This window comes from Rhineura floridana, chromosome 17 (assembly GCF_030035675.1).
Source record: "Rhineura floridana isolate rRhiFlo1 chromosome 17, rRhiFlo1.hap2, whole genome shotgun sequence".
Taxonomy (NCBI): domain Eukaryota; kingdom Metazoa; phylum Chordata; class Lepidosauria; order Squamata; family Rhineuridae; genus Rhineura; species Rhineura floridana.
This window is the reverse complement of record NC_084496.1, coordinates 86,445-114,090: the sequence shown is the minus strand read 5'-3', so window position 1 is coordinate 114,090 and position 27,646 is coordinate 86,445. Positions and strand designations below refer to the sequence as shown.

At 45.9% G+C, this 27,646-nt stretch overlaps 1 protein-coding gene across 2 annotated transcripts; it reads left to right on the top strand.

The window, feature by feature from the left end:
* The first annotated feature begins 73 nt into the window (after positions 1 to 73).
* On the top strand, positions 74 to 27,646 carry PDPK1 (3-phosphoinositide dependent protein kinase 1). Of its 2 annotated transcripts, none has more exons than XM_061599165.1 (14): positions 74 to 373; positions 5,576 to 5,830; positions 9,187 to 9,229; positions 9,433 to 9,570; positions 10,216 to 10,360; positions 11,868 to 11,965; positions 12,442 to 12,517; positions 13,320 to 13,388; positions 13,914 to 14,010; positions 20,553 to 20,726; positions 22,652 to 22,875; positions 24,410 to 24,467; positions 25,730 to 25,882; positions 26,352 to 27,646. In XM_061599165.1, the coding sequence occupies exons 1-14, from the start codon at positions 350 to 352 to the stop codon at positions 26,457 to 26,459; spliced, it is 1,662 nt and encodes a 553-aa protein (XP_061455149.1). In that variant the 5' UTR covers positions 74 to 349; the 3' UTR covers positions 26,460 to 27,646. The 2 variants fall into 2 exon arrangements, with proteins under 2 accessions (XP_061455149.1, XP_061455150.1); XM_061599166.1 differs by lacking the exon at positions 74 to 373 and adding an exon at positions 960 to 1,068.

Here is a 27,646-nt window from a genome sequence, read left to right as displayed (position 1 = left end):
GTGGGCGTGGCTCTTTCGTTTCCCCAGAACCGCGGCGCAGGCGCACAGCTTCACACTCCCCTCCTCGGAGCCGGCTGCCCAGCTGACCTATTCCCCGCTTGTACTCTTCCCTGCCCCGGCTTCTTTGGCGCAGTCGCAGTGTAGTCTCGCGTGAGCCAGAGAGAAGAGACGTGACTGAGTGCCTCGTAGCCCAGCCAGTGTTGAAGCGAGGGTGGAGGAAGTCCCGCCCTCCCTGGGCGGAAGAGGGCATTGTTGCGGCCGACGTCATTCACGGAGGACGCGGGCGTCCCATTGGGTCGGGCTCTTTGGTCGGAGCGCGGCCGGGAAGGCAGACGGGCAGCCCGGGCCCATGGCCAGCACTGGCAGCCCCTTGGTAGGCGCCCCCGGCGATGAAGGAGGGAGTAGCGAGGAGGACAGGCGGGCGGGCAGGCGGCGGGAGCGGCCGCTTGGGTTGGCTGGGCCTGCGCCTTCCGGGAGGCCGGGCCGCGGCGCCAGCGGGACCTCCGGCGGTGGGAAGGATGCGGGGCGCGATCCGCTCCCTTTGGACCGAGGAGAGGGAAGGGGAAGGAAGGAGGCTGCTGCCCCATGTGGGCCTCCGGGTCAGCCTCGCACTCTCGCCGGAGTTGAGCGGGCTCCAGGATCTCCCTTTCTCCGCGGTTCAGAGGTTCCCAGGAGTCTTGCGTGGGAGCGCCCTGCGTCCGTCCGTCTCGGGGCCCCTCGAGCTCTGCCCGCGATCAGGCCCAGGTGGAGGACGCGCGTGTCGCTGCGTGGCACCTTCGCCTTCCCCTCCCCGCAAGCGGCAGGGTCGCTCGATTGGCGGAGCTCTGCGCGGACGGGTGCCGCTGTCTGCCACGGGCCAGACTCCTTCGCTGTAGTGGCCCCTGCCCACCTGCCGCTTTGGAGGGGGAGGGGCTCTGGGGGGGACTTAAAAGCCCTCCTCCCTCCCACCAAAAGGAGCTTCCTCCACGCGAGCGGAGAAACCTCGGGCGGGGCAGGCGTCCGGCGAAGTGTGCGTGTCTTGGTGGGGCGGGGGCTGTCTTAAGGATGGACGGACTGTTCACAGCTGAGGTGAGATTTGAGTAGGGCTCTTGTCAGCTCGCCACCAATGCTCTTACTTGGCATATTATGGGAAATGCTGTTGTACAACAAAGTACCTCAGTTTGCTTTTGCGTGTACGAGACTCTGCTTTGTATTGAATCAGACCGATAGTTCATTCAGTTCATGGTTCTGTAACCTGGCCAATGACGGGTGTGTAGGGTTTTGGGCAGGGATGGGTATTCCCAGCTTTCATAGGTGACGTCCTTGCAGTCCGAGTGGGATAGAGTTCTATCACAGCTGTAGCCCCTTTTGCACCATGTCAGAACTTGTAAGGGCCAGCATCAAACCTGTAAGCATGTAATCAGTATAAGAATCCCTTTTGTATTCATCAGCCTCCATGCCTGACTGCTTAGCACTGTATGATGTGTTAAATGTGAAAATTATTCTAGATCTCTTGTGCGGTTTTATTCTATGCTGCTGTCTGTACATCTGGCTTGTCTCATGTGCTATGTGCAATGAATGCATACCTGTTTGTTCTGTGTTCCCCAGATATGTGCAGGTGGGGCTGATTTTGTAACATCAGCCTAGATTAGCCTTATCCAATGTGGTGCTCTTCCAGTGTTTTGAATTACAGTTCGCATTACCTAGCCAGAATGGCTGTGCTGGAATTGTAGTCCAAAACATATGGAGAGCACTGGTTGGGGAAGGCTGTCCAAGATTTTTTTATTTTTAACATCCCACATGGTGGGTCTTTTGGCTTTGCCTTGAAAATTGTAGGCCCTATTGACACCGGTATGAAGCAGAAGCCCCACCGTACATCACCAGGGCATGGATTGTATAAGGACATAAGAAGAGCCTGCTGGATCAGGCCGATGGCCCATCTAATTCAGCACCCTTTCTCACAGTGGCCAACCAGTTGCCCATGGGAAGCCTGCAAGCAGGAACTGAGCACAAGAGCATGTGCCCTTCCTGCGGTTTCTAGCAGCTTTATGCTCCATATGTTTGTCTAATCAAGTTGTTGGCTATCTCTGTCTCTTGCGGGAGCGAAAGCCATAGTTTAACTGTGCACTATGCAAAGAAGTACCTTTTTTTTGTTTGCTCTGAATCTTCCAACATTCATCTTCCTCGGATGTCCACAAGTTCTAGTGTTATGAGAGAGGGAGAAAAACTTTTCTCTGTCCAATTTCTCTATGCTGTACATAATTTTATACACTTCTATCATGTCTCCTCTGACCCGCCTTTTCTCTAAGCTAAAAAGTCCCAAATGCTGCAACCTTTGTGGTCACTCCATAGATTTATATAATATTGGCAGGTTTTTAAAAATATATCAGTCTTGCAAGTAGAAATGAGATTCAGTCCTAAATAGGAGATCTTTATACTCTGTTCAGAGGAAACAGGAATGTAAATGTCAAATGGTAGGAATGTTTCAGCCAGACTGATTCGGAAACTTGTATTCTCCGATAAGGCTAAATATTTACTAGTCTGACATGTCACAAACTGAAGGGAAACCTTTAATTTCCTTGTAGACTGCTGAATAAAGTTTAGAGTGTTAACTGAAAGTCTTGGAGTTCAGTTTGTTGATACTGAAATACTTCCTGATACAAATGAAGAAGTTGACTGAGTTAGGTGAATTTCAGACATCAGTGTAGACAAGGTTGTTTTTAACTGTTTTTAATTATGTATAAAAATTGTTGTAACCTGCTCTGGGACCTCTGGTTGAAGGGCAGACAATAAATTCTAGTAATACTATTACTACTACTACTGAACTCAATGGACCAATTGGTCTGACTTGGTATAAGGTAGTTTCCTAAGACAAGTTCATACACTCATCATAACACTCCTCAATATGTTAAGCTCCTAGTCGAGAATATTTACTGTTTTTCATAATTCCTACAGGAATGTAATTTAGAGGCTTAGGATATGGGATGGCTAGAGGTCCTAGGTGCAGATCATAATAAAATAATGGAGAAATTGTAATTCGGCAGGTAGAGCACCTGCTTTGCTTGCAGAAAATCCCAGTTACAGTCCCCGGTGTCTCTAGTTATAAAAGGATATTTTCGAAGCCATGAATCAGTTGCAGAATTATTCTTAGTTTGGTTAAGATGCTCTTTCCACAGGTTTGGCTGTCAAATGTTGGAAGACGAAGTAGTTTCACTGTTTCAGTTGCTCTCCAGCTAATTGGATGTCTGTGTTAGACTTACTTAGGAAGAGATCACATGGATCATCTTCAGGCAGCTTCCCAACTTCATGGGTTAGATTACTTTAGCTGTAAGATCCCTGAAGACCTGCAATGATCTATAAGGCTTTGACTTCCATAGATTAAAGGATTTTGCTTTGAGAAACTCTCCTGGGAGGAGGTGTTGAGTGTGTGTGTGTTGAGCACTGCTGCTTGGTGCAATTTGCATTTTGGGTGCTGTGGTGATGGTTGGAGGCAACGTGACTATAGAAGCCAACAGTCAAGAGTGAGTGCCTCAAGACACTCTCATTAGTTTTGCAGCAACAGACTTAACATGGCTAGAACCCTCTTCCTGCTGAACTCCCTGGGGTCGGTCCATTAACAAACTGCTTCAGTGCATTTCTGAAGAGGAATCTTTGAAAGTCCTTTTCTGGAACAAGGGAACTGATAGCTACTGTTGTGACAGAAGAGGAATCCTGGAAGGCCCCTCCTTTTCCTCCAGGGGCCGATGTACCACCTGAGCCTAGAGTGGCTCCTGCTGATCCCTAGAAGACTGAAAGGCAGCAGGCATGGGGGCAACCAGAAAGTCACCCTCCCTGAGCCCCAAGCTGCAAAATGTCAGGAGCGCATAAGGCAGGGCAGCGCCCACTCACTCACCCATCTGCTGCCTACTCAGGTGCCTTCCTCATTTGCCTATTGTAAGCTTAAACTTGGTTTGAGGTCCGTGCACTTCTTAAATTTTCATTTCTGCAAGACTTTCACTGTTTCAAAAGGGAGTCTTGCCTCTCGTATACTCCTTGGCTCTCTTCTTTTCCCTCTCCTTACTTACACATTATGGGTTTGCAGCTGATTTTTATATTGGCTGTCAGTTTCTACTGTGTGAGTGCCCTGTCATCTTTTGGAATTGTTATCCCTTTCCCATTTAGATGGCCTGCTTCCTAGAGGTAGGACAATCTGATCTAAACTACCAGGCTACACATTGAGTTCCTGGCAAAGGAGGAACAGTGTTCCTGCAAGGAGGCCCTGCTTTGCTTCCTGGTGGCACACTTACTTAATTTAATTTATTTAAAAGAACTGGCTTGCCTTTTACTACAAGGTCCCAGGGCTGGTTAGAACCATATAATTATACAATATTAAAATCCAATAAAACAACATAAACAAGCAAAAGAATGTGCACCAGACTACAGAGGTGGTTTCACAGTAGTCACTATAACCTCTGACAACCCATTGAATTGTGATGCCTTGTTAGGGCTCAAGTAGGTCATGTGTTGATAACAGGATCAGACCTGGAAGTAGCCAAAGGGCTTATGGGATGGGTTTGGTACTGTCTTCTATCGCTGCAGCTGCTGCTCCACAGGCTCTTCTCGCTAGGTCTGGGGCCATGCCTGTGGTGGCCTTGTCTTTTTCTCCAGCTCAGTGCCTTGGAAGCCTGCATGCCTGCATTTATTTATTGTTTATTTAAGGCATTTATATGTTGCTTTTCAGGCAGATCACACAAAGCACTTTACATTTGTTTATATACAGCATCAGGCCATGTTATAATCAGCTACTGAACCCTGAATACAACTTCTGAGGATGCCGTTATTTTCTGTTCTGTGTATAATTTGGGGTTTTGTTTTGTTTTGTTTTTGTTTTGCTATTGATGGAATCCGCTTTGTGACCTTAGGGGGAAGGGTGGGATATAAATCCCACTAATAAATAAAATAATGAATAAATTAGTGTTATTGGGCCTATCACTCCTTTGATTAGTGGATGATAAGTGCTGACAGGATTGGAGCTAAAAGCGAAATGTGTGCCCCTCCCACCCCTGAGAAACAAGAGGGAGATAATCAGTATGTTTAAGAGAAGGAACCCAGAGGTTTTCAGAAAAATTGGAGGGGGAAGAGGGCCAGAACAGCCCATTGAGGACTATGCATGCTCAGAGAATGTTGAGTGTCTGTTGAAAAGAAAAAAGGAAAACTGGGGTGGTGATGGAGTGCCCTGCTTGGAGGGAATGACTATCTGGAACCCTGAACAGGAACACCCCTGTTAGGAAGGAGGATACTCTGCAACATTTTGTTGCAGGTCCCACTTATTTAAGTTCTGCAATGAGTTGTGACGCGTTGAGGGTAGCCCTAACCCTTTACATTCAAGTCACAAGTCAGCCATTGGTGTGCGTTTTGCATGTGCTTGATCAATAGAACCACAATGTGTGCCTGCAGTGGAGCAACAGGTGCTATTGTTCACTTTTTGGCGGCTCTGGCTTTCATGGGGGCTCCTGTGATTTGGCTTATTTCTATATTGCAAGCAGGTGTGTGTGTGTGTGTGGCTTATAGTGGCTGGAATCCCCACCCTCATGTGCATCTTCCTTCTTTCCTACAGTACGATGCTGTTCCCATCCAGTCCAGTGTGGTTTTATGCTCCTGCCCATCTCCATCCATGGTGAGGAGCCAGGCGGACTCCAGCCCTCCACCTGTTGCTGCTCCCTGTGGCAGCAGGCAGGGTGTAACCATGGAGAGTACCGCAGCTGAGCCAAGGGCGAGTGCAAAGTCCTTGCAGCAGCCTCTACAGCCCCGAAAGAAGCGCCCGGAGGACTTTAAGTTTGGAAAGATTCTGGGTGAAGGGTCTTTCTCCACAGTGAGTATCTGCTGCAACTGTGTCTAGATTCTGGGAGAAGCCATCAGTGTGGCCAATGCATGTCAGTAATGCAGCTTCCCACCCCACTGCCCACTTAACAGTCTGTTTTAAGTGAAGAGCATTGCCTGCCAACTTGCCCAGAGGGAGTGAAGCTTCCTCTTTGCTCTCTGCAGGGAGGCCAAATGAATTGTGCGCTTTGTGTGGTTCTTTCCAACCTTTTGTGGCCTCTGCAGTCTCAAGCCAAGTTTCTATTGTGAAAAGGTTGCTGCCGCTGCCACTCCCTTTTTTGGCACATGTTCCTTTTGGCCTTCTGCTCTTCTGTACATGTTCCTTTGGCAGGTTTTGGCTTTCTTTTTACACTGATGCCCTCTTACTTCCTGTAGCTGCTTTCCCCACAGGTCTCCCTCCACACAATTTCTTGGGTACCTTAAGTTCCTTAGCTTTTAGGACTCCTTACAAGATTTTGGTTTGCCTCTTATCTTCTGAAGGGAACCACATTTAGAGCAAACTTTCCTATATTATGTCTTTTTGGATGCTGGGAATGCAGAAGGGGTTTAAGCCTTGAGATTGGCGCAGTGGTATCTTTGGGCCCAGGGCTCCAATGGGGCTGGACTGCCCTTGTCCATCCCATCACTTTCTGAGTAGGATGGAGCCCTGTTTTGGATCTTAGTGGCTGTCTTGTGCTCAAAATATAAGGGAGTTCTTCTTTCCCCCACAAACGACCTGTGTGGACTGAGACAGTTGCTTCCAAAATAGCTGAATTTCTGTCATCCCCATCGGCTAAGATTACACAAGAGCTTATTGGAAATTCCATCAATCTCCCTGAGTCATTAAGTGCGTATGAATCTCTAATTGAGTCTTTACATCCACTGCTAGCCCCAAAATCTGCGTCCATTCAAACTAGCTTTAAACCAGGACCATATAAATGGTATGATTCAGAATGTCTTAAGTTGAAGAGACAATTAAAAAATATATATCTATGCTTTCGTCGGCAAAACGCCAGCACCCTGCCGGATGCCTACTACAGTACTAAAAGGAAGTATAAGGCTCTTATAGTCACCAAGAAATGGCAAGCTGTTCAAAAGGGATGGATGACTCTGAGACAGGCAGCCTTAGATAAAAACTCCAAAAGTTTCTGGTCATTAGTTAATGGCTCTATTAGACCATATAATCTTGCCCCCTGTAACATCCTCCCAGGTGTATGGGAACTATATTTTGCGGAACTCCAAAAGGACTCGAACCATACTCCTATAGAGCCTCCTTTTTTTGTTGCTCACGAAAATCTCCCTATCTGGTCCCCGGTCACGCAGGCAGAAATAACTGACTTAATTAACAATCTAAGGACGGCCAAAGCCCCGGGTGGAGATAATCTTCCCCCGGAGCTATTGAAAAAGCACTCAGCCTGGTGGGCCCCTATTCTGGCCAACTTATTTACACTGTCCAACAACACCAGACATTTCCCTCGGTCTTGGAAGGAAGCCATTGTCGTGCCCATTTATAAAAAAGGTCCCAGGGATGAGCCCTCCAGTTACACACCAATTAGTTTGCTATCGGTGCTGGGAAAGCTGTATGCCAACTACCTAAAGAGGAAATTGGCCAATTGGATGGAGGAGGAGAACATACTGGGATGGGAACAGGCAGGCTTCAGGAGAGGCAGATCCGTCATGGATCATTGTCTCACCTTACAACACCTAGCGGAAAAATATAGGAATTTGGTGGGGAGTGGCCTATATGTAGCCTTCATCGACCTGAAGTCTGCCTTTGACTCAATCCCGAGGGACATACTCTGGGCCAAACTGGCTAAAACCAATATTGATAAAAGGCTGCTGTTCCTTATACACAATCTTCATTTGAACACCTCGCTTCGTGTCCGCTGTGGACGCAATGGGGAGCTCTCCAATTCAATCAACACGTCAAAAGGAGTCAGACAAGGCTGTGTGCTCCCCTCCTTTTTAATCTCTTTTTGAATGACTTGGCTCCCACTTGTAGGGTGCCTGAATTCCACTCTCCCAAAATTAAAGATAGTAGATGCCCCCTTTTGCTCTATGCCGACGATGCGGCCTTGCTCTCCTTTTCTAAAGTAGGCCTTATCCGCCTGATCCGAGCTTTTATGACTTATTGTTCTGAAAACTTACTAATAATTAATTTTACTAAAACTAAAATATTAGTGTTTAAAAAATCCTGCCCGAACTACATATGGAAAATCAATGGCCATTTTATTGAACAAGTTAGAGCTTACAAATACTTGGGCATTACTTTCCAATCCTCACTTTCTTGGGTGCTTCATATCCGTGCAGCAGTAGACTCGGTTCGAACAACGTTGAAGGGCATCACACGTTATTACTATAATAATGGAGGGCAATTTATACCAGCAGCCCTACAGGTCTTCAGAGCCAAAGTTCTAACACAACTACTATATGGTGTCCCCCTATGGATATATGCCTTTAATGCCTCAATTGAAGCAGTTTTGTCTATCTTCCTACGCTGAATCTTTGGAGTGCCAAAATGCGTTCCGAATGCGGCTTTAAGATTGGAAGCTGGCCTATGCTCGGCTGAATGCCAAGCATGGACTTTCGCCTTCAAATTTTGGGCCAAAATTCACTATGTCTGTTCGTTGGGCTATATGTCGCTCCTTGTGGAAGAAACGTTCCTTTCAACCTGGAAGAAATCTTTTATAGCTAAGCTTCCCTACTTAGGCCTTTCTTTAGAGTTTCTTTCTACCCTAGATCTTAGCAAGGCCATGCAGATTATTAGCTCTCGGCTTCAGGACATTGATAGGCAATCTTCAATACAAGCAGCAGATAAAGTCTGCTCGCCCCTACATTTTAACCTGAGCATTAACTACGCAAAGTATGCTCCCTACGTGGAGGTTTTAACCAATCCCAAATATCGTTTAGCCTTTTCTAAGGCTTGTTTTAACTGTTTAGACTCGGCTCTTTTGGAGGGTAGATATCGGGGTATTCCTTTAGACCAGCGCCTCTGTCCGTGCAGGGAAGGCCACATAGAAACGCTTCCACATGTACTTTTCGTTTGCCCGTTATACTCCTTGGAAAGGAATTTATATATCTCACCCCACATCGAAAAGTATTACAACGGTTCCACAGAGCACTGGATGTACAGACTGCTGTCGGGCAATAATAATTCACACCTGTTACCTGTGGCCAAGTTTTTATATATAAGTCAGTGTAAGCGTTTATCCTTTTGTTCCTAACATTCGATTTTACCAGTCTCATTGTAAAACTGTCTAGATGTTATGTGTATCTGTTTAGGAAAAATTTTACTGTAAAGTTTTGACGGGTCGTTGACCGCAATAAATATTTTGATTTGATTTTGATTTCTTCTTTCCCATTAAACAGGTTGTCTTGGCCAGAGAATTGACTACGTCCAGAGAATATGCCAGTGAGTAATGCTTTCTTTATTAGGATGTGGATTTTACACTGATATCCTGTCCTCATGATGGAGCCAAAGGAAGTCTAGGTTAGACCTGCTCCTCCTCTGGGAAGCTGATCTCTAGGCAGCTTCTTAGCCAAGCAGAGCAGATGAGTTTGCATCTTTATTGTGTATATTCCTAGTATGTTGTAACTTATTTGTCTTTTTAAAAGTTAAAATTCTGGAGAAGCGTCACATTATAAAAGAGAACAAGGTCCCCTATGTGACGAGGGAGAGAGATATAATGTCTCGTCTGGATCACCCGTTCTTTGTCAAACTCTACTTCACGTTTCAGGACGATGAAAAGCTCTGTATCCTTCTGGATGACGTTTGTTGGGATAACGTAGGGAAAAATGAACCAGCATGTTCCTTGGTTTGCTAATCCAGTGATGTCTTCATAATTGTTGAAATTGTTGTACCAAAATTCTTAGCAATAGTACAAGTGTGGAAAATGCTACGTCTTGTAAACCCAGAAGGGATTTAAGCCTGGAGTCTCCAGTGTGGCACCCAGGGGCATTGTGCTGGCCCTTCCAAGAGTCCCATTTTTTCATTTTTAATTGATATTTTGGCTTTTTTGTTCAAGGAGGTTGCCTGTTATTTTTTTGGGGGGGAGGCAGGAGGTTGCATGCTTTTTTATTGTGTTTCATTTGTGTTGAGGTGTGTGATAGTGTTTTGCCTGGTGTGTTTGTGGGGGGCTAGTTTTTTTTTCTGTGAAATGTGTATCTTTGGGGTACATGTAACAGTTTTAGATTTCCAAATGTGTGCACCTTGGTCCCAAAAGATTGAGGACCCTGGTCTAAGCTAACCATTATAAGTCATTTGCTTCATGTAGATTCTTGCCAGAAAATGGTATCTTTCCAATCATGTAGCGATCCATCACTTTTGCCTGAAATGTCCACCTTGTGTTTTGGGGTCTAGAGATTCCCAGTAGAAATAATTCTTAACTTGGTATTCAGATTTTGGCCTTAGTTATGCTAAAAACGGAGAGCTTCTAAAATACATCCGGAAGATTGGCTCATTTGATGAGACATGTACTAGGTTTTATACTGCTGAAATCGTGTCTGCATTGGAGTACCTGCATGGAAAGGGAATTATTCATAGGTAATATAATGAATTTAAATATCTATTCCTGGTTTGTATTGCTGTCGTCGTAGCTACCGTCTGTGGCCCAACTGATAGGTTTCTCCTCGTGGCTCAAAACTCAAAAGGTTCCATAGAGAGTGAATGGTGCCCTTGTTGAGACTTTTCTTCCAGTGACTCTGAGCCTCCTGGCCTCCCTTTGCTTGGACATGGGCTGCTGCGCTAGTCAGATTCAGTTACACAACATCATCGGCTGCTTCCTTGGAGTACGAATGCACCCAGCCCTGGGTGTGAAATTTGGGGCAGAGTGAAGCTAAAATAGTAGAGATCTCTCTCTCTGACTCTCTCTGTCTCTGCCATTTGTGCCCATGTTTTTTGTAGCAACAGCCAGTAGGAGGCCTCATTCTGCCAGGTCCACCAGCAGAGGGAGTGTAGCTCCTCTTTCTCCCCCCCACCCCCGTGTCTGCCTACAGCAGAAGACAGAAGAGGAGAAAGCCCCAGCAAGATCTGACTTTCAAGCCCCCCGCCCCCCCTTGGTGTTTTGGAGCACATGAGAGGCAGCTGAAAAACATGAATTTGCTTTACATTTCTTTGTCCCCTTGTAGTACTCTGGCTTGAGCTATGTTAGATTATAATTTGTGGAGGGCATGTTTAAATAGGGGCAGATAACTCAAATTGCTTTGAGGCTAGCTTTCATGTTTTGGTTCATTCTAGAGTGCTGCAGCTCTCCCTCCTTCATAGAGCACTCCTCCCTCTTTCTCTCCTCATCCATCTGTGTCCTTCCTTTCTTTTGCTCTCTTTTGCTCTATGTTTTTTAATAATGTTTTTAACCCTTTTTTAAAGTTGTTTTTTTAAATGTTTTTAACGCTGTTTTGTTTTAATGTATTTTAAGATCTGTTTTTATGATGTTTTAAAGTGTTTTTAGCGTTTTGTTTGCCCTGCTGGGAGGAAGGGCGGGATACAAACAAACAACAAACAAATAAATCTTATGGATCTCTTCTCTTCCCCCAAACTCCAACAAGGCTTTCACTCTTCGAGCAATTCACACAGTGAGGGAATCTCAGGCACGTCCTGTTTCTGGGAAGCTGGTGCCAGCTTCACCACATCCCTCTGAGTCGAGGGAGAGGAAGAGTGATGCTGGGGTTCTCTGAGCCCCTCTCCCCTGCTCCTTATGCCCAAGGCTGTGTGGGAAGCAGTGCAGCAGAGCCTGTTTCTACACCACCTAGACAGCATGAGAGCCCTAAGCTCATTGGGAAGAGCACAGACAGAAGCATTGCCCCAGTTTCTTGAAAGGGCAAATCCTTGTAGCTCCTCCACAGCCAGAGGGCTTTGCCCTTCCCCACTTACTGGAAGAGGCAGAGACAGTCTTAATTGCCTGGAATGCTGCTCTTCCTTAGATTCTCCCACAACCTTATAAAGGGGGGTTAGGGCATTACAACTGACTACTTCAAATTTCCTCGGGGCACAGATGGTCAGTGAGGGCCTCATGTTGTACAAACCTGGCTTATTTCAACTGTGCCTTTTACAGGGACCTTAAGCCAGAGAATATCTTGCTAAATGGAGACATGCACATTCAGATTACAGACTTTGGGACAGCAAAAGTCTTGTCTGCAGACAGCAAACAAGGTGGGTACCATTTCATATCTCATCCTGTGAATGACTAAAGCAGCCCACTGGCTTTCTGACATTTCAAATGACTGACAACTCATTGCTATCTGATTTTTGCGTCTCAATAGGATTTGTGATTGTTTTCTAAATCTTTGCCGAGTAAAGGCAAAACTGCTGTACTTAGCTGCTGGTGATGACATCAAATAGGAAGCTGTGGGGTTTACTAAAATGGGGCAGCTGAAACCAGGCAGGGGGAGCTGTGGGGAGCATAGAGGGGGTCAAATGGAGAAGTGCTTGATGTTGAAGGTGGTACTTGCAAAACAATCGGTATATAGCATTTGATGTCTGCAAAAACAGTTAATAAAGGCTGACTGAGTTTGTATTGCACAAAAAAACCCTATGTACCATTTCCAATCAAACATGCAAGTCTGCATGAGGCACTTGAAAGGATATTTTTAATTATTGAAAGGCTTGCTTTTGTCTTGGTTCTTTAGCACGGGCAAACTCCTTTGTTGGGACAGCACAGTATGTGTCTCCAGAGCTGTTAACGGAGAAGTCTGCCTGCAAAAGGTGAGTTGTGTGTGTTAATCTTGTTAGAGGGTTTTTTTATGGCCATGTGAGAGTTCTTTAAGGCAAATGGATAAGACATGTTTCTGCTATGGAGTAACTCATTTTCAAAGCTCTTTTCATTATCTCCTGAATATTTTACACTGACCAAAATTGATTTCACATGTGAAAATGGTGCTTGGGATTGGTTTTCTCCATTAGAATTTTCTGAAAAGCCCTTGGATTTTTACTCCTTAAATATAACATAACAGCAAAACACAAGGCAAGAGATTATAAGCCTTGCTATCTTTTTTTCTTGCTTCAATCTGCTGCTAGTTTAGTTCGTCTGTATATTAGGCAGAACAGACAGTGAGAGAATTGGAAAGCTCTTTGCAGACATTTTTTTTAAAACAGCATACACTTCTGCTGCCCAGGTGTTCCTTACTTTAAGATCCCCGAAGTATCTTGGGATCTTCTGTGAAAGGCTTTATTGGGGTCTTGCTGAAGTCACTTTTCTGCCGTTTCCATTTTTCCTTTGGAAGCCTTGAAAGATGGTTCAGGATGTGCATGGCAGCAGCGTCTACATCAGTTCCTCGGGCAATGCACAGCGAGAGTCAGCTTTTCCTCAAGGCTTTTTTGCCAGGCATTCCAAGTCAATTAGTGTGACACTCCAGGAAACTTTGCAGCTTTGCTGGAAGGGAATGTTCTCTGCTTTCGTTGCTGGTGCCTGAGCTCGGAGAGGTTAAAGCTGGATATACCTACAGTGCTAACTCTTCTGCTTTGTCTCCTCCTCCTCCTTGTCCTTTTGCCTGTCTTGACAATGAAGTTCTGATCTGTGGGCTCTTGGCTGCATCATATATCAACTCGTAGCAGGATTGCCACCATTCAGAGCCGGGTAAGACTTTGGAGCACACCAGTGTCCTAAATTTAGGAACACGGGAAGCTGCCTTATACTGAGTCAGACTACTAGTCCATCTAGTAGTCTAGCATCAGTAACATATACACTGACTGGCAGCTTCTCCAGGATTTCAGGTGGGGGGGTCTCTTCCAGCCCTATCTGGAGATGCCACCATTGGGGATTGAACTTGGGACCTTCTGCATGCAAACCAGTTGCTCTGCCACTGAGCTACGGCTTGTTCCCAGGTTAGTTCTCAGTTTTTGTGTAGAGTTTCCCAGGGTATCCACACTCCCTGCCCAACTTGAGCAATTAATAGGTCAGTGGACTGAAGAGTGGCCATGGCAGTCTATAGCCTCTGTCCTTCTGGCATCCTTCCTGCGTGATACAAAGGATGGTGAGGGCTCTCTCTGGTCCTATTCCCGTTTCTTTGATGCCTTGTGATTATCTAGCTTTAACCTCAAGGTAGACTTACAGGAAATGTTTCCATAGATGTGACCATACTTTCTTTTTCCCTTTTTGCAGAAACGAATATCTTATATTTCAAAAGATAATCAAATTGGAGTATGAATTCCCAGAGAAGTTCTTTCCCAAGGCAAAAGATCTTGTAGAAAAGCTTTTGGTAAATGTTTTTTTTGTCAAAAGTCTTAAATGAATGCAAGAAGCCTCTAGGCAGATAACCTGTGCAATATGTGAAAATTAGTTCTACCTCCCATCCATCCCCCACTCCCTTCTAATGCTTCTGAGCCCCCTTTCCAGCTCGTGGCTCCTTGCCTGTTTTTGTTTTCTCTTCATGCTTTCCTACAGAAAGTCTTCAGGTCCCTGATTCTCCATCTGTTGCCCCCTCGCCCTAACCTTGCAGCCCCCTTCCAACTGGGCTTCCTGCCCTTGAGGTTCCCAACCCGACTCCAGTCTGGGTAGAGGTGTTAGTGATTTCCAGCCAAGTTGACCAACTTCCTTCCCTTCATAAAACTAGACTGTGTGCTTTGCTCCCAGAGCAGTTGGAATTTTTGCCAGCCGATTGGTGTTAAAGGTTTTGCCACCACAAGCGCACCATACAGTGGAGGCCAGTGGTCAACTCATCTACCTCCCTCTCCTTCCTTGTGGCTTTCTTCATTTCCCTTCTCCTAGATTTCTCCTTCAAAAGAAGAGGAAATCCTTGAGGGTGTCACTCTCCCACTTGTTCCTGGAGGCAGAGCTAAGACAACAGACTTCACAACTAGCCTCTTTTTGTGAAAGGAGGACCTCTGTTCCGTTGCTTTGTACCAGGCAAGAAAAGGGCTCTCTTGGAGCTCCTGCCCTTATGGGGTGCAAGACTGATCTTCCTTTATCTCCCTCTTGGATTAGGCAGAGCAGCAGGGATGAAGACGATGGTCAGCTGTGCTTTAATTTCTTTATCTTCTGGTGGCAGATATCTGTCATACAGTCCTCACCTTGCCTGTTCATTAGGCAGGGGCACACACCAAGTCACCCCTAGCAGTTCCTTGGATAAGGACAGGCCCTGACCATCCTAATGAGATTTACAACCCCCAAGTGCCCTAGGGCTTGCATGTAAAAGGGGAGGAGAGGCTGGTCTTGCCTCTGTCCATCTGCAAGGCTGACGGCCTGGGAGAGTTTTGTGCGGCAGTGCAAAGATCTGCTGTGCATGTAGGCCATTTTAGTTTAGTGGTAGCAGAGAGGAACAAACTGAAGGAGGCAGGCACAGCTGGCAAGCCAGACTTCCTCAATATCTGGCTGGCTTTCCATCTAAAGCAGCAGGCAAGCAGGAAGGTGTTGGCACAGGATATTGATACGGGCCTCGAGGAAGTTGAAAGAAACATCAGCACAGGCGGGAATCTTCCCGGCTCCTCTCTCCAGGCTCCCCTCTGGGGCCACGTTGCCTGCTACGAAGAAGCACAGACTGCCACGCCACACCCAGTTGTTTTAGAAGAAGAGTGTGCTTCTTCTCTCGTGGTTTGGTCACAGTTTGCCAGAACAACATGAAACTGCTTTGTGCAGCAGACAGAAGTGAAGCATGCCCATCGCTGGGGAGGGGGCAATCCAGGGACTCTCCCCATCTGCCCAGCAGACATGGGCGGGAGGAGGAGGTGCAAAGGAAACATTCCCTTGGGCCAAGTCTGCGAAGCTCCATTCTCCCCTGAATCATTTGAGGTTGTGAGGGTGGCGGTGATCCACCTGGTTCTTGGCAGAGTCCTCCTTGATCTGGCACAGCAATTCTGGGCCCTTCCAGATGAGTTTATGGACTGCATAAATCAGGGAGGGGGAACCTTTCAGGGTCCGTATGCCAGTTGTGGGTGGGGGCAGAGTAACAGATGGGACTGTCCAGTCATCTGCATTCCAGCTGTGCAGAAGTACACATTTGTACTCCTCTCTCTCTCTCTCTCTTTCTCTCTCTCTCTCACAGTTCAAGGACACATTCCAGCCAGGATAGAGAGAGAGAGGCCTGGAAAGGCTGTATTAGGCTCCTGGGCCAGAGGTTCGCTATCCCTGATAAAATGTTCATGCGTAGTTTATATATTAGAAAACTGATATTCTGTCCTTCTAATGCAGTTTGCACTGCTTAGCATGGCTCACATCAAATAAAAAAAACAGACCACATTCTTCTGTAGCTGCCCTTGTATCTGAGGCCAATGCATGGGGATTTCTTGAACAATCTGTGGAAAGAAATGTGACCTGTCTGTGCAAATCCTGTGGTTGTAACTCCCTACCTTCAGCTAACCAGAGTGGCTGGCCTTTGTGGCCGATGCCAGCATATACTGTCCTGTTTTCCATTTGGGGTGTGGCTGCAAGGTAGCTATTAGGCTGGATTTGTGGTTTAGGAGTGTGAGTGCAGATGCAAAGCCCAAACCCAGTCTTGTGTAGGTCTTTTTTGGGGGGGGGGCGCTTTGCTGTTCCTCACCACCACCTTTTGTCCCTGCAAACACAGGACTGGTGGAGTTACAGAGCTTCTTAGAATAGTTATCAAGGCCACAGCACAGGGATGGGATCAGGTAGACTATCAAACCCAGATGCAATAAGACAGAAAACCACAGGACTCCCAGGCCCCTCTGAAATGGGGGAGATTGTAGCTGTTCCCCGTCTGCAGTTTGTTGAGTTATTTCAAGCTAGTTTTTTGTTTAGAAGTTCTGTTGTGTTTCTGAAGTATCTACAAGGTCCAAGAAGTATATTCTGTCTCCAAAGTGCAAGAATCGGAAGGATCACTTTTGGATTCTCTTTGCCATTGATCACTTCCTGAAAATTCAGACTCTAGAACAGGAACCATTACAAGAGAGTAAATGGCATATTGCCTCCTTTTTGTCAAAGAAAACAGGGATTGGAAGGTCATTCTTGACTGCAGGTTTCTATATAATATCACTAACAGGGATACATTTAATATGGAAACTCTGAAGACCATTGCAAAATCTCTCTGGGGTCTTCCTGACATCCTGTGGGCCTTATCCAAATAAGTTCTCTAAATTCTGCCAACCCCAAGCATTACAGGTTCTTGTATTTTGTGTAAAAAGATGTAAGCACTTCCCATGTGGGCCTTTGTCAGCCCCAAGAGTGTTATTTATTTATTTATTTATTTATTTATTTATTTAATTACATTTCTAGACCGCCCTATAGCAGAAAGCTCTCAGGGCGGTGTTACCAAAATAGATGTTGATGGTTCTGCTGACATTGAGGATCCAGGGAATCCACATTTCCCCTTATCTTGACGACCTTTTTATTTGGTCTTTGGGATACACACGTTCCCTGCAAACATAGTGTCTTCAGTACTTGGGAACAAGCCTGGACACACTGCAAGGCAAGCTTCTGCTGAAGAGAAGAATAATCAAGGCCATTGTCAGATTGGCAATAGCCTCTTGTGTCTGATTTCTTGGTCTTTGCCTACAAACAAGAGGTGGTGATCTCATGCATTGACTCAGATTCTTGGGCCGAGATTTCCTTCTGTAGTATCTCCTGTTAACAATCCCCATCCAGGCGCCCCAATCAGTCATGGCGATTAACGATTCAGTCATGGAGGCCAGTTGGATTTGAGAACTTGATGGAGTGGTGAGCCCACTGTGAGGGCCTTGTCACTTGAGGCAAACTGTTCTAGTGAGAACTGAGACATAGTATCCGGTCCCTGGGATTCCAGTTAAACCTCTCCATGTGCTGCAAAGAAGAACCCTTGTGAGCTGCCTTGAAGGGGTGCTTGGAGAAGTCTCAGATTTTCTTCCAGGATTTGTGCTTCTGCTCTGCTGGGCAGAGGTACATCATAGGCCCATATTGGCAGGATGTGTGCAGGTTGTCCACAGCACAGAGATAGAAGGCTAAGCCACCAAGATCTGAATTAAGAGGGAACGGAGCCTGAGACCCTTGAACTTCCAGGCCATTGTCAACAGGCCTGGGTTGCCATCAGTGGCTTGCGTGTACATCACGTCAACAAGGTGAGCAGATTTTTTTACCAGGCTCTGGTGTAAAGTTCCCTCCACTCTGTAATATGAAGCTGGCAGTGGGAACAGACGTATCATTGTGTGTGAACCTCTCTCCCCGTCCCTCCCCCTGCCCCAGCTAAGAAGGACTTGGTTTTCAGACCTCATAAAACTAGCCCTGAAATCTCTGGCTTGCTCATAACAGTAGATCTCTCTGAAGTCAAAGCCTTATCTTGGTAAGCATGGCTGTGCCTCAGAGCTGAGCATCAGATCTTAAAGTTTCAAGACAACAATAAGCTCATGGTAGCCCCATCTTGGCCTCTAGATGGAACCCTACAAACCCTTCCTGTGAGGCTACTTGAAAGGCTTTCACCAGAAAGGCAGATGGGTTCAGCTTTGCAGGTAACAAGATCGTCCTGGCTTATGTAACCTGTTCAGGAGGAAAGTGGCTGCCATTTGTACAGGTCCGAGGAAGGAGAGTCTACTTCACAGTTCTTTCCCCCCCCCCCTCCCCGGCCAAAGCTGTATTTAAAGGCAGCATCTCTGTTTAGCCATAAATTCCCATCATGAAATCTTAACAAAGTGTTAAAATGCTTTGGCCAAACTTATTGTTTGTGTTGATCAGCTTCACCTCTTCTGTTATGCTGCTTATATTCCCCACTCAGGGGATTTTATAGGCAAAATGGTCCTTTGGAGGCAGGAGTTGCAACTGATTATTTGCACCTAAAATAGTGCTCAGAAGATGGACACTACTGATGGACGCTGCTGTCTGATATCCTGCTCAGGAATATCCCCCCCCCCGGGAGAAGAAAGGAATGTTAGATTTGCTCTGATAAGTTAATTTTTTGTGACTGGAGGGTATCCTATCTTGCTGTTGAAGAATTGGACAGGGTGAGGGTGTCTGTGAATAATTAGTTCCAGGGAGAGAGTTGCCAGCCCTCTCCCTTCTTGGATTCCCAGCCCCTTCGGGCTATTACTGGACGCTTAAGTCTGTTTTTAACTCTGGGGAGCCCCCTTCCACTGAAGGGACCGGGCATTCTGCTTAGTCCTGGTTTAGAGCTGCAAAGTAGGAGCCAGGTTTTATAACTGTAGATCTCACTTTTCATTTCTGATTCTTACCTTTCTCCTCACTCCTTCCCGATGCATTTGCTATTTGACGCAAGACTTCACTGTTGCAAATACAATGCAAGATATTATATCCCCCATCCATGAATGTGTGCAACTTCTTAGTTTGTTTAGTCAATTAAATTTGCATAAACCAATATGAGTTAAATGATAGTTTTGGAGAAGAAGGCATATTTTCTTTTTAGCTGAATTGTGCTTCTTGTAGCAAGGCATCATTTTAGACCCTCCCTCCCTCTGTGCAGGGTGTGTGTGTGTGTGAGGGAGGGAGGGGTAGGGAGTAGGGAAGAGACGCTTTTGGAGTGGAGCCAGCTCCTGTGGACTCTGTCATGTCCCTGTCTTGCCCTTTTCAGTGACCTTGAGTGAAGTAGAGAGAAAAAGAGCGAGCGTGTTTCCTGTTTGGCAGGGGGCTCTTGTCCCTGAGCCTTGTCCCTAGGCCTATGAATAAAGCAAACTGGTGGGCACCTACAGGATTCCCGGAGGAGGAGTTGTTGTTTGAGGGCCTCCTGCCACGGAATGGAGGCAGGGGACCACCTGGAGGGAACTGCCACCCATCTTGCCAATTTGTTCAGGGTGCCCAGTCCTTTTTTTTTTTTTTTTTACCCCTGGGGGCATATTTGGAAATTTAAAGCTGTTGTGGGCATCACAGAATGTGCACTTCACATAAGAAAAATTGGTGATGCTAAGAACCCCCAAGAGGCAAAGCATTCACCCCCTCCAAAAACAAATGAAACAGACCGAAAAGGGGAGCAGTCCCTCCCAAAACATAAGCAACCCTCATGCAATCCCTCCCCAGCCAAAAAACATCAATTCAAAGAATTGGGAGAGGGCAAGTGGGGGCGGTGTCATGAGGGCACTGGTAATACCTGTGTCACATTTCTTGGAGGGGGAGGGAGAAGGAGGGCCCATCCACCCTATAAGACAGGTCTTGCCATCTTCAAGTTCTCCTTCAAAAATCTGCTCAGTAACTTGGGCACAATTTAGTTAAGCATTTTGAGCAGTCAGTCAAACTAATTATAGTGCTACATTTGATGGCTCTAGATTTGCCATTTGAGACAGGACATAGCAGGTCTTGCTTGTGGGGCTTTGCTGGGGTCCAAATGTTGGAGCCTCCCAGAGGCCTCAAAGTGCAGCCTTGCCATGTCCCATCCCCTAGAAGCATCCTGCTCTACTGCGCAGTCATACAAGGCTTGAGGGAAGGAGGGAGACCCTTTGGATGATATCTGAGGGGAGATGTGGATAACCAGACCTACATTGTGCTGTATAGTTTGATCAGGGCTCAGTAAGCCATGGTGGTAGCCCCAGAGCATGTGAGAGATTTAGTCTCCTACTCAATTTTGCAGATGTGTCTGACATCTGGACGATGACGAACTGAAGGTGGCAGGCCTCGCCTTCCCCCCTCCCCTCCTTTGAAGGCTGCTTTGACGTGATTTCTCAATGGTTATTTTTATTTATTTATTATTTGATTTATATCCTGCCCTTCCTCTCAGCAGGAGCCCAGGGCGGCAAACAGAAATGCTAAAAACTTTAAAACATCATAAAAACAGATCTTAAAATACATTAAAACAAAACGTTAAAAACATTTTTTTAAAAAGGGTGAAAAACATGTTGTGGGGGAAAAGGTAACTGTGTCTCACTCAAACAGGTCCTGGATGCTGCCAAGCGGTTAGGCTGTGAAGAAATGGGAGGGTGTGGACCCCTAAAGGCCCACCCCTTCTTCGATTCTATTACCTGGGAGAATCTGCATCATCAGACGCCACCCAAGCTTACCGCATATCTGCCTGCCATGTCGGAAGACGATGAGGATTGCTATGGAAATGTAAGTGCCAGTTTGGATGAAACAGATGTTAAGCCTCAAGTTCAGAGGAGACTAGGGGCTCCTGAAGGGCTATGTTCCTCGGTTGTTAGTGTCTTTAGCAGCTGTGCTGGTCAGCCTTCCAACTAAGCAGGCTGCTCCTTGGCCTCCGTAGGAGAGCTAATCTCGATCCATCCTACTTCAGTACCCTTTCATCCTCCAAGAGGAAATAGACCTGTGGTCCTTGCTCTGGTTGCTGCCTCCACAAGCAAAGGCTCCCTTTCTCTGTTTATGTGATAGGAGGGAACACTGGGATTCTCACATGAAAACAGCTCTCCTGAGTGGCCTTATAAATCCCCCCTCAAAATCTCTGCCTGCAAGTGGAGGGTTACAAGACAAGACGTTAAAGAACTAGAACAAAGCGAGTAAAAGGAAATTTTCTAACTTCCGACTGGTTAAAAAAATGGGGTAATTGCAAAAAGGTGAAGCCCAAATATTTCACTATGGAAATTGGTATTAGATGGCTTAGAAATAGATACTGATAGAGGCTTTAAAATCTGGAGGAAAGAGAATTTTTCCTATACATAGATTTAATACATTGATTATAAAGAAACCAGGAGAGATTTAAATCAACTCCTCACCCCATGGCTTGAGTATTTTAACATAAGATGAGTCATGAAATGAACCGCTGCAATCCAACCCCCTGTTTGTCATTTTGGGGTGGGGCTCTGTCCCAAACCACCTATGCCAGCGAAAGGTCACTCCTCTGCCACAGAGCTTCCCCTTCTGCTGAAAGGGCAGGCAGGTGGAATTCCCATGGGTGATAGCCATGTGATGGCCCCAAGTGAGGTATTCCAGAGACAAGGAGGGACTGAGCTGGCCCCACTGCTGTCAGCAGGGCAAGGTTGCTTTGGTGCAGAGCGGGGCGTTGCTTGTCCCCTCACTTCTCTGGCTGGTGTGAGCCATGGGGCAAGAGATGTGGCAGTGGCTGTGCCGCTCCACTACACCCCTCATCACTGCTGCCCAGGCAGGGTTAGGATTGCTCTGAGGCATTAGGAAAAACGAGGAGCATATATGTTAATTGCAGCAAAAATCTTGTGTGCAGAGGAATTGAGAATAACATAAACTGGGGGGGGGGATTGCTAAAAAATGTGGGTTTTAACCTTGATGGCAAAACTGACAATAGTATCTGCGAGTAAAAGAAAAAAGTCAACCAGTTTGTTTTATGGTATGTTAGAAACTATTTGTTTTCAGTATTGCAGAAGAAATACATTGCTTTCCCAGTGTGTGGGCTCACAGCGTTTATGCAATATTTAAATGCTACTAGTACTATAATGTATTATATCAATGCATTCCCTGAATGTATTCCGCCAAGCTTTGAAGACCTGGCTCTTCAGACAGGCCTTTGGGACTTACGGGGAGGGTTAAATTTTTACGACCAATAGCCTACTACTCTGTACTGGAATTGTTTTATTGTTATATTGTATTTTATGATGTATTTTATTATGATGTAATGTATTGTTGTTAAATTGTACGTCGCCTAGAGTGGCCATTGGCCAGATAGGCGACCCACAAATTAAATTATTATTATTATTATTATTGTAGTGCAAGTAGCATTTAAATATCAGATTTAGATTGCTTTATAACAGGTTTTAGCCAATGTTAGCCAGAGTAGACCCACTGAAATTAATGGACATTATTAATTTAGGTCCATTAATTTCAGTGAGCCTACTCTGAGTAAAAGGTAGTTGGAGACAATTCAAACTATTTAGTCTTCGATCAAGTTTTAAATTTTTGGTTATATAATTTATCTTGGGTCTTCTGTACATTTTGTATAAGATAATTAATTTAGTAATTCTTTTTTAAATACACATACTGGGAGAAAAGGGCATGATGCTGAATAGTTTTCAGTATAAACAAAATGAATGTTTTTTGGTTTTTTTTGGTAGTATGACAATCTCCTGAGTCAGTTTGGCTGCCTGCAAGTTTCCGGCTCAGCCTCTTCTCAGTCGTTGCCTTCCTTGGCAGAGACATGTGCCCCACAGACCTTGGACAGCAACAACATAGAGCAATATATTCATGACCTCGACAACAATTCCTTTGAGCTGGATCTCCAGTTCTCTGAAGAAGAGAAAAGGTTGCTGTTGGCAAAACAGGCTGGTGGAAACCCCTGGTAAGCAGTTGTGGGTTGGTAATTCTTTCTGTAGAACGGCTTAAGCCTTAAAGCAGTTGTGTGTGCTCTCTGTCCTTCTCTCGTGCCTGGGAGAGGACTAGAGGTTTGGGCCCTGAGGGGCAGGAGTGTTTAAAAACAAAGTAGAATGGCACTAAGTTTGCCCCAAGCAGAGGGTGGTTTCCTCCTACAGCAGGGAACTAAGCTTGCAGGGATGATGCAATATCCACAGTATAGGTAGCATTAGGCAATTTAATGGAGAATCAAAGCTGTTGAAAAGTCACTTTTTAATCAAGAGCCGTAAGCCTGCTTGCTTACGCGCTTCCTCACTTGGATTTCTGCCTCAGTTTTCTTGGACTGAATGGGTCTCAGACATGCGATGGGTGGAGGCCCTGTGGAGTAGCTTTCTAACCTTTAGCCCTGCAACCTGTTTGTCAATTTGACCCCTCAAGGGCCAAATTTTATTATTTAATTTTATTTCTTTATTAGATTTCTATCCTGCCCTTCCTCCCTGTAGGAGTCCAGGGCAGCATTAATAACCTGGGTAAGACTGCCACCATAACTGGGTGGCTGAAAAGAACCCCAATGTTACCTGTGGATTAGTCTGGGACATACAAGCCTGAGTGGGGACAGAGATAGGCATGACTTGAAAAACCCAGGGCAAATAATTGTAATTTAACTCTGATTTCTTTCCATTTTACTATATTTGGCATTTCAGCTTAAAAGGAAGAAAACCCTCTAAATGTAGCAAAATAGAAAAAGATGAGATTCTGTAGGCAAAAAACCCTCTCTCTGTCACATGGCTTGGATGTTACATCAAAGTTTGTAGGAGGCACTGGGGAAAAGAGCTGCCTGCTTCCAGCTCAAGTGCAGGTTGGCTCCAGGAAGCTGTCTTCAGTGTGGTGGGCCTTTCTCTCCCTCCTTCTTGAAAGAATGTCCAGCTGGGATTGGTTGAAAGGGCTCAATAGGCAGGCCTCTGCTTCTCATGCAGAAAGAACTGAACAGAGTGGCCTTGGGGTGTTGAACCGTCAGTTGGCTAAGGAAAGACAACACCCCTGAAGTCTGACAAGGAGGACGCCCAAGCCGTGTTGGCGTGATTTAGATATCAGAGTGAAGTGGCATGCGTGTGTAGATTTGAGGCTTTTGCCATTGAATGACATGCTGTTGTACAATGGAAATGAAACATCTTTCTTGCACTCAACACATGAACTGCTAAGGGTGGGGGGAGGGTGTCTAGGGCTTCTTAAAAGAAACCAGGGCAAGTTACCAAAGTTTAGAAATCCAGTCAGTTTCTCCCATGGGGTCTGATCTGACCCACAATTGGCAGTTCTGTGTAGGTGATGCAAGAAATGTGTTTCTGGCTTCATCTGACTTTTTCCTGCTTTGTTGGTTCGAATGGCGTTTTCTGTATGATTGCGGGTGGGCTCTGTGCTGAGTGGGACATGAGCCGCTCCTCTTACTGACTGTCCTGCAAATGGGCAGCTTGGCAGTGACAATGGGTTGATGGAAATAATACAAGGTGGTGTTTTCTTCTCAGGCACCCGTTTGTAGAAAATAACTTAATACTGAAAATGGGTCCAGTAGACAAGCGGAAGGTAAGTAATTGTATCCTGTGCCGCCTTCTTACTTGTGGGGCTGCAGACTCCCTTATCTCTTGGTTTTCCCACAGTATGAACTTGGTGCTTGGGTATATAAAATAACAGGACAGAACTATGCTTTTCCCCCCTTTTTTAAGAGAGAAAGTGGAGGGGAAAGAGAAACATACACTAAGAGAAACAAAAAGTAGATCATCTAAACGTAGAGGATTGCGGGAGTGGGACCCTGCTTGTTCTCCCTGACCACTCGGCAGCTTTTCATACCATTGACTGTGATACCCTTCTGGAGTGGCAGAAGGAAGTGGGGTTGGGGGCACTGTGGTTCACGGTTCCACTCTTCCCTCCAGGGTGGTTTCCAAAAAGTAGTTGTAAGGGGGGGGATTGTTTGACACTGCGGGAGCTATGCTGTGGGTCTTAAATGTTTGAAAGACCGTCTCCTTCTCTACAGACCCTCTTGAGTGTTAAGATGGGGGCCCTGGTAGTTCCACTGCCCTCAGAGGCTCGAGGGGTGGCTGCCTGGCAGTCTTGAATGCAGGTAGAACCTTCTCCAGTTCTCCTTCATCCGGGCAATCAGCCAGTCCTTGAATTCACATGTGTTCTCTTCTACATTTCCCCCTTTCTCTCCTGCTGGGGTGCATATACCTGCCCTGTCAAGCGACTGCTGCGTGTGTCTGATGAAGCTGTAGCCACAAAAGCTTCTGCAACAATATATTTAGTAATCCTAGCATTTCTTTCCTAAATTCATTCCACAGTTCTGCAGGTAGCCAGTTCAGCAGAGCCACACCAAGCCAGACATTTTGGGATTGTGGTTCACTTTGCAGAGAATGCACAGTAGTCTAGCAGTTTTAGCTTTTGTAGACCACAGCCTACTTTCTCAGATTTATTAAACCGAAAATCAGTATTTTGAAAGGTCTTGAAGCCAAGAAGATATTTCTTTCCTTTAATCAGCTGTCCAAAATTAAGCTTGGGAGACCATTCCTAGGCAAGACCAAAAAAGAGTTGATAAACCCACTGGCACTTGTTAATGATGAAGTTCTTCACTTCCCTCTACCTGTGAATTGAACACGTACATTGGGTATGAAGGCCTAGAAGCAGAGGAAGTAGAAGCTGCTCGGAAGAGTGGAGTTTTTTAAACCTATTCTTTTGTGTTTTGTAACTGGAATGTTGAGCCCCAAGTGATGTCCTGGGAGGCTGCCAGACACCCCTGCTTTTATTCAAAGACCTTCCTCAGCTCTGGCTGTTACTTTCTTTTCTCTCTGCAGGGGCTTTTTGCTCGCCGGCGTCAGTTGCTGCTCACCGAAGGGCCCCATTTGTACTACGTGGACCCCGTCAACAAGGTTTTGAAAGGAGAGATTCCTTGGTCACTGGAACTCCGGCCAGAAGCCAAGAACTTCAAGACCTTTTTTGTTCACACAGTAAGTGACCCCCCTCAAGCCATCTTAAGTGCAGTTTCTGGCTTGGTGCTCTTGAAGATGTGGTATTAGTGGGGCCCATCCAACTGCCGGCACTCCTTGAGAATCTGGGTGCTTTCAGTTAGCTATGGATGTGGATCCTCCCTTCTCAAAAATGGGTCCAGAAGCCTACCAAAGTAGCAGCTGTCTGGTGATCACCTCCCACTGAGGGCTGGTGTGCTGTCTCTGGGCGGAGGTGGCTCATGCACCTGTATTGGCTTATTTTAATACCTCCAGCGTGAGCTGAATGGTGAGTTTACCTTGGGATACTTCTGACGTGCAAAGTAGCATCTACGTACTGTCTTGATTCTCAGGGGAGGGACCCCAAGCTTAGCATTGTCTGCTGGCCCTAGTTAGCATCATAATGTTCTTGCGAGCAGCATGTTGACTGGCTGCTGGAATGAATCGGCACTAAAACGTTCTTTACTTGTAGCCTAACAGGACATACTACCTAATGGACCCAAGTGGGAATGCTCATAAATGGTGCAAAAAGATACATGAGGTTTGGCGACACAGATACCACCAGAACCCTGCGAAATGAGGCTGCCCCTCGTGTCCTCCCTCCCTCCCTGCTGCTCGAGCGCCACGTGCTCCCAGCCAGAGGACTCTTCCTAGCCCAGCCTACGTCCATCTCCAGGGCCAAAACTAGTTCCTTTCCTAAGGAAAAGCCCAACCAGTGGAATTCAGGGTCGCTTTGCTTGCTTTCGTACTTCTGTTGAGGCTTCCAAACACACCTGTGCACTCTTTGCTGCCGTGAGTGACTACCTTGGCTTTTGCTGCAGACTGTTGACTTCCGTGTAGATCAGTTAAGCAAAGCCAATCCAACCCAGTCCATGCGTACAGCCCAGATCATGCAGGGCGGGATTATTACTGTGACTTTCTGATTTATCATGCAACTGTGTTTCATCAGGGAGCTTTGAAATGTCTCCATGTGGGAGGCCGCCATTGTTGCCGCTGCCACTTCCTTCCTTCCTTCTAGTGGGTCTGTTGGTATGCAGCCCCTGTAGTTGCTGCGAGCATATAATGCCCTTGCAAACCTCTCCAGGCCATGTCCAGTTGCAGGATTCTCCACAGATGGTACTTTGAATCGCAGATACACTCCGGCACAGGTGATAAGAAGGCAAATTTGAAAGTGACACTTGAAATCCTGTAATTCTAATTTCAGAAAATTTTAAACATGGAATTTTAATTCGATGCATTTACATGTTTAACCCAGGAGCATTAAAGTTACCAGCATGCTTTTAACTAATACTAACTAAGAGGTTAACTAGTTAGTATGAAACTGTATTGATGTAGTAAATAGACTCTTCATCTTTTCAGAAGAGTGGGCGGGGAGCAAGCTGGTTCCTTCCAGGGTGTGACATGGGTGAAGCATTGCAGGGGGCTGGCCTGTTGTGCGTGGTGAGCGAAGGACGAGTGAGGGAAATGCTGTTGTACAACTGATGACTTGATTTGTTGTCTCTTTGTATAATGAGGTGTACAAATATATTCCTGTCTTGTTCATTGGCCAAGTGTCAGACCTTTTAGCAACTTTGAAAATATTTTACATGATTTAAATATATTTAAGCCCCTCCACTAATCGGACTAATTGTGTTCATGTAAAAATGTTGATACAAAGGAGGGGAAAGTGTATGGTACTTGAGTCATATCTATCAAATGTTTCATATCGTTCTTTTGTCCTTTTCCTATTAAACTGTTATGGTCAAACATTTCTTATAACATAGCAAA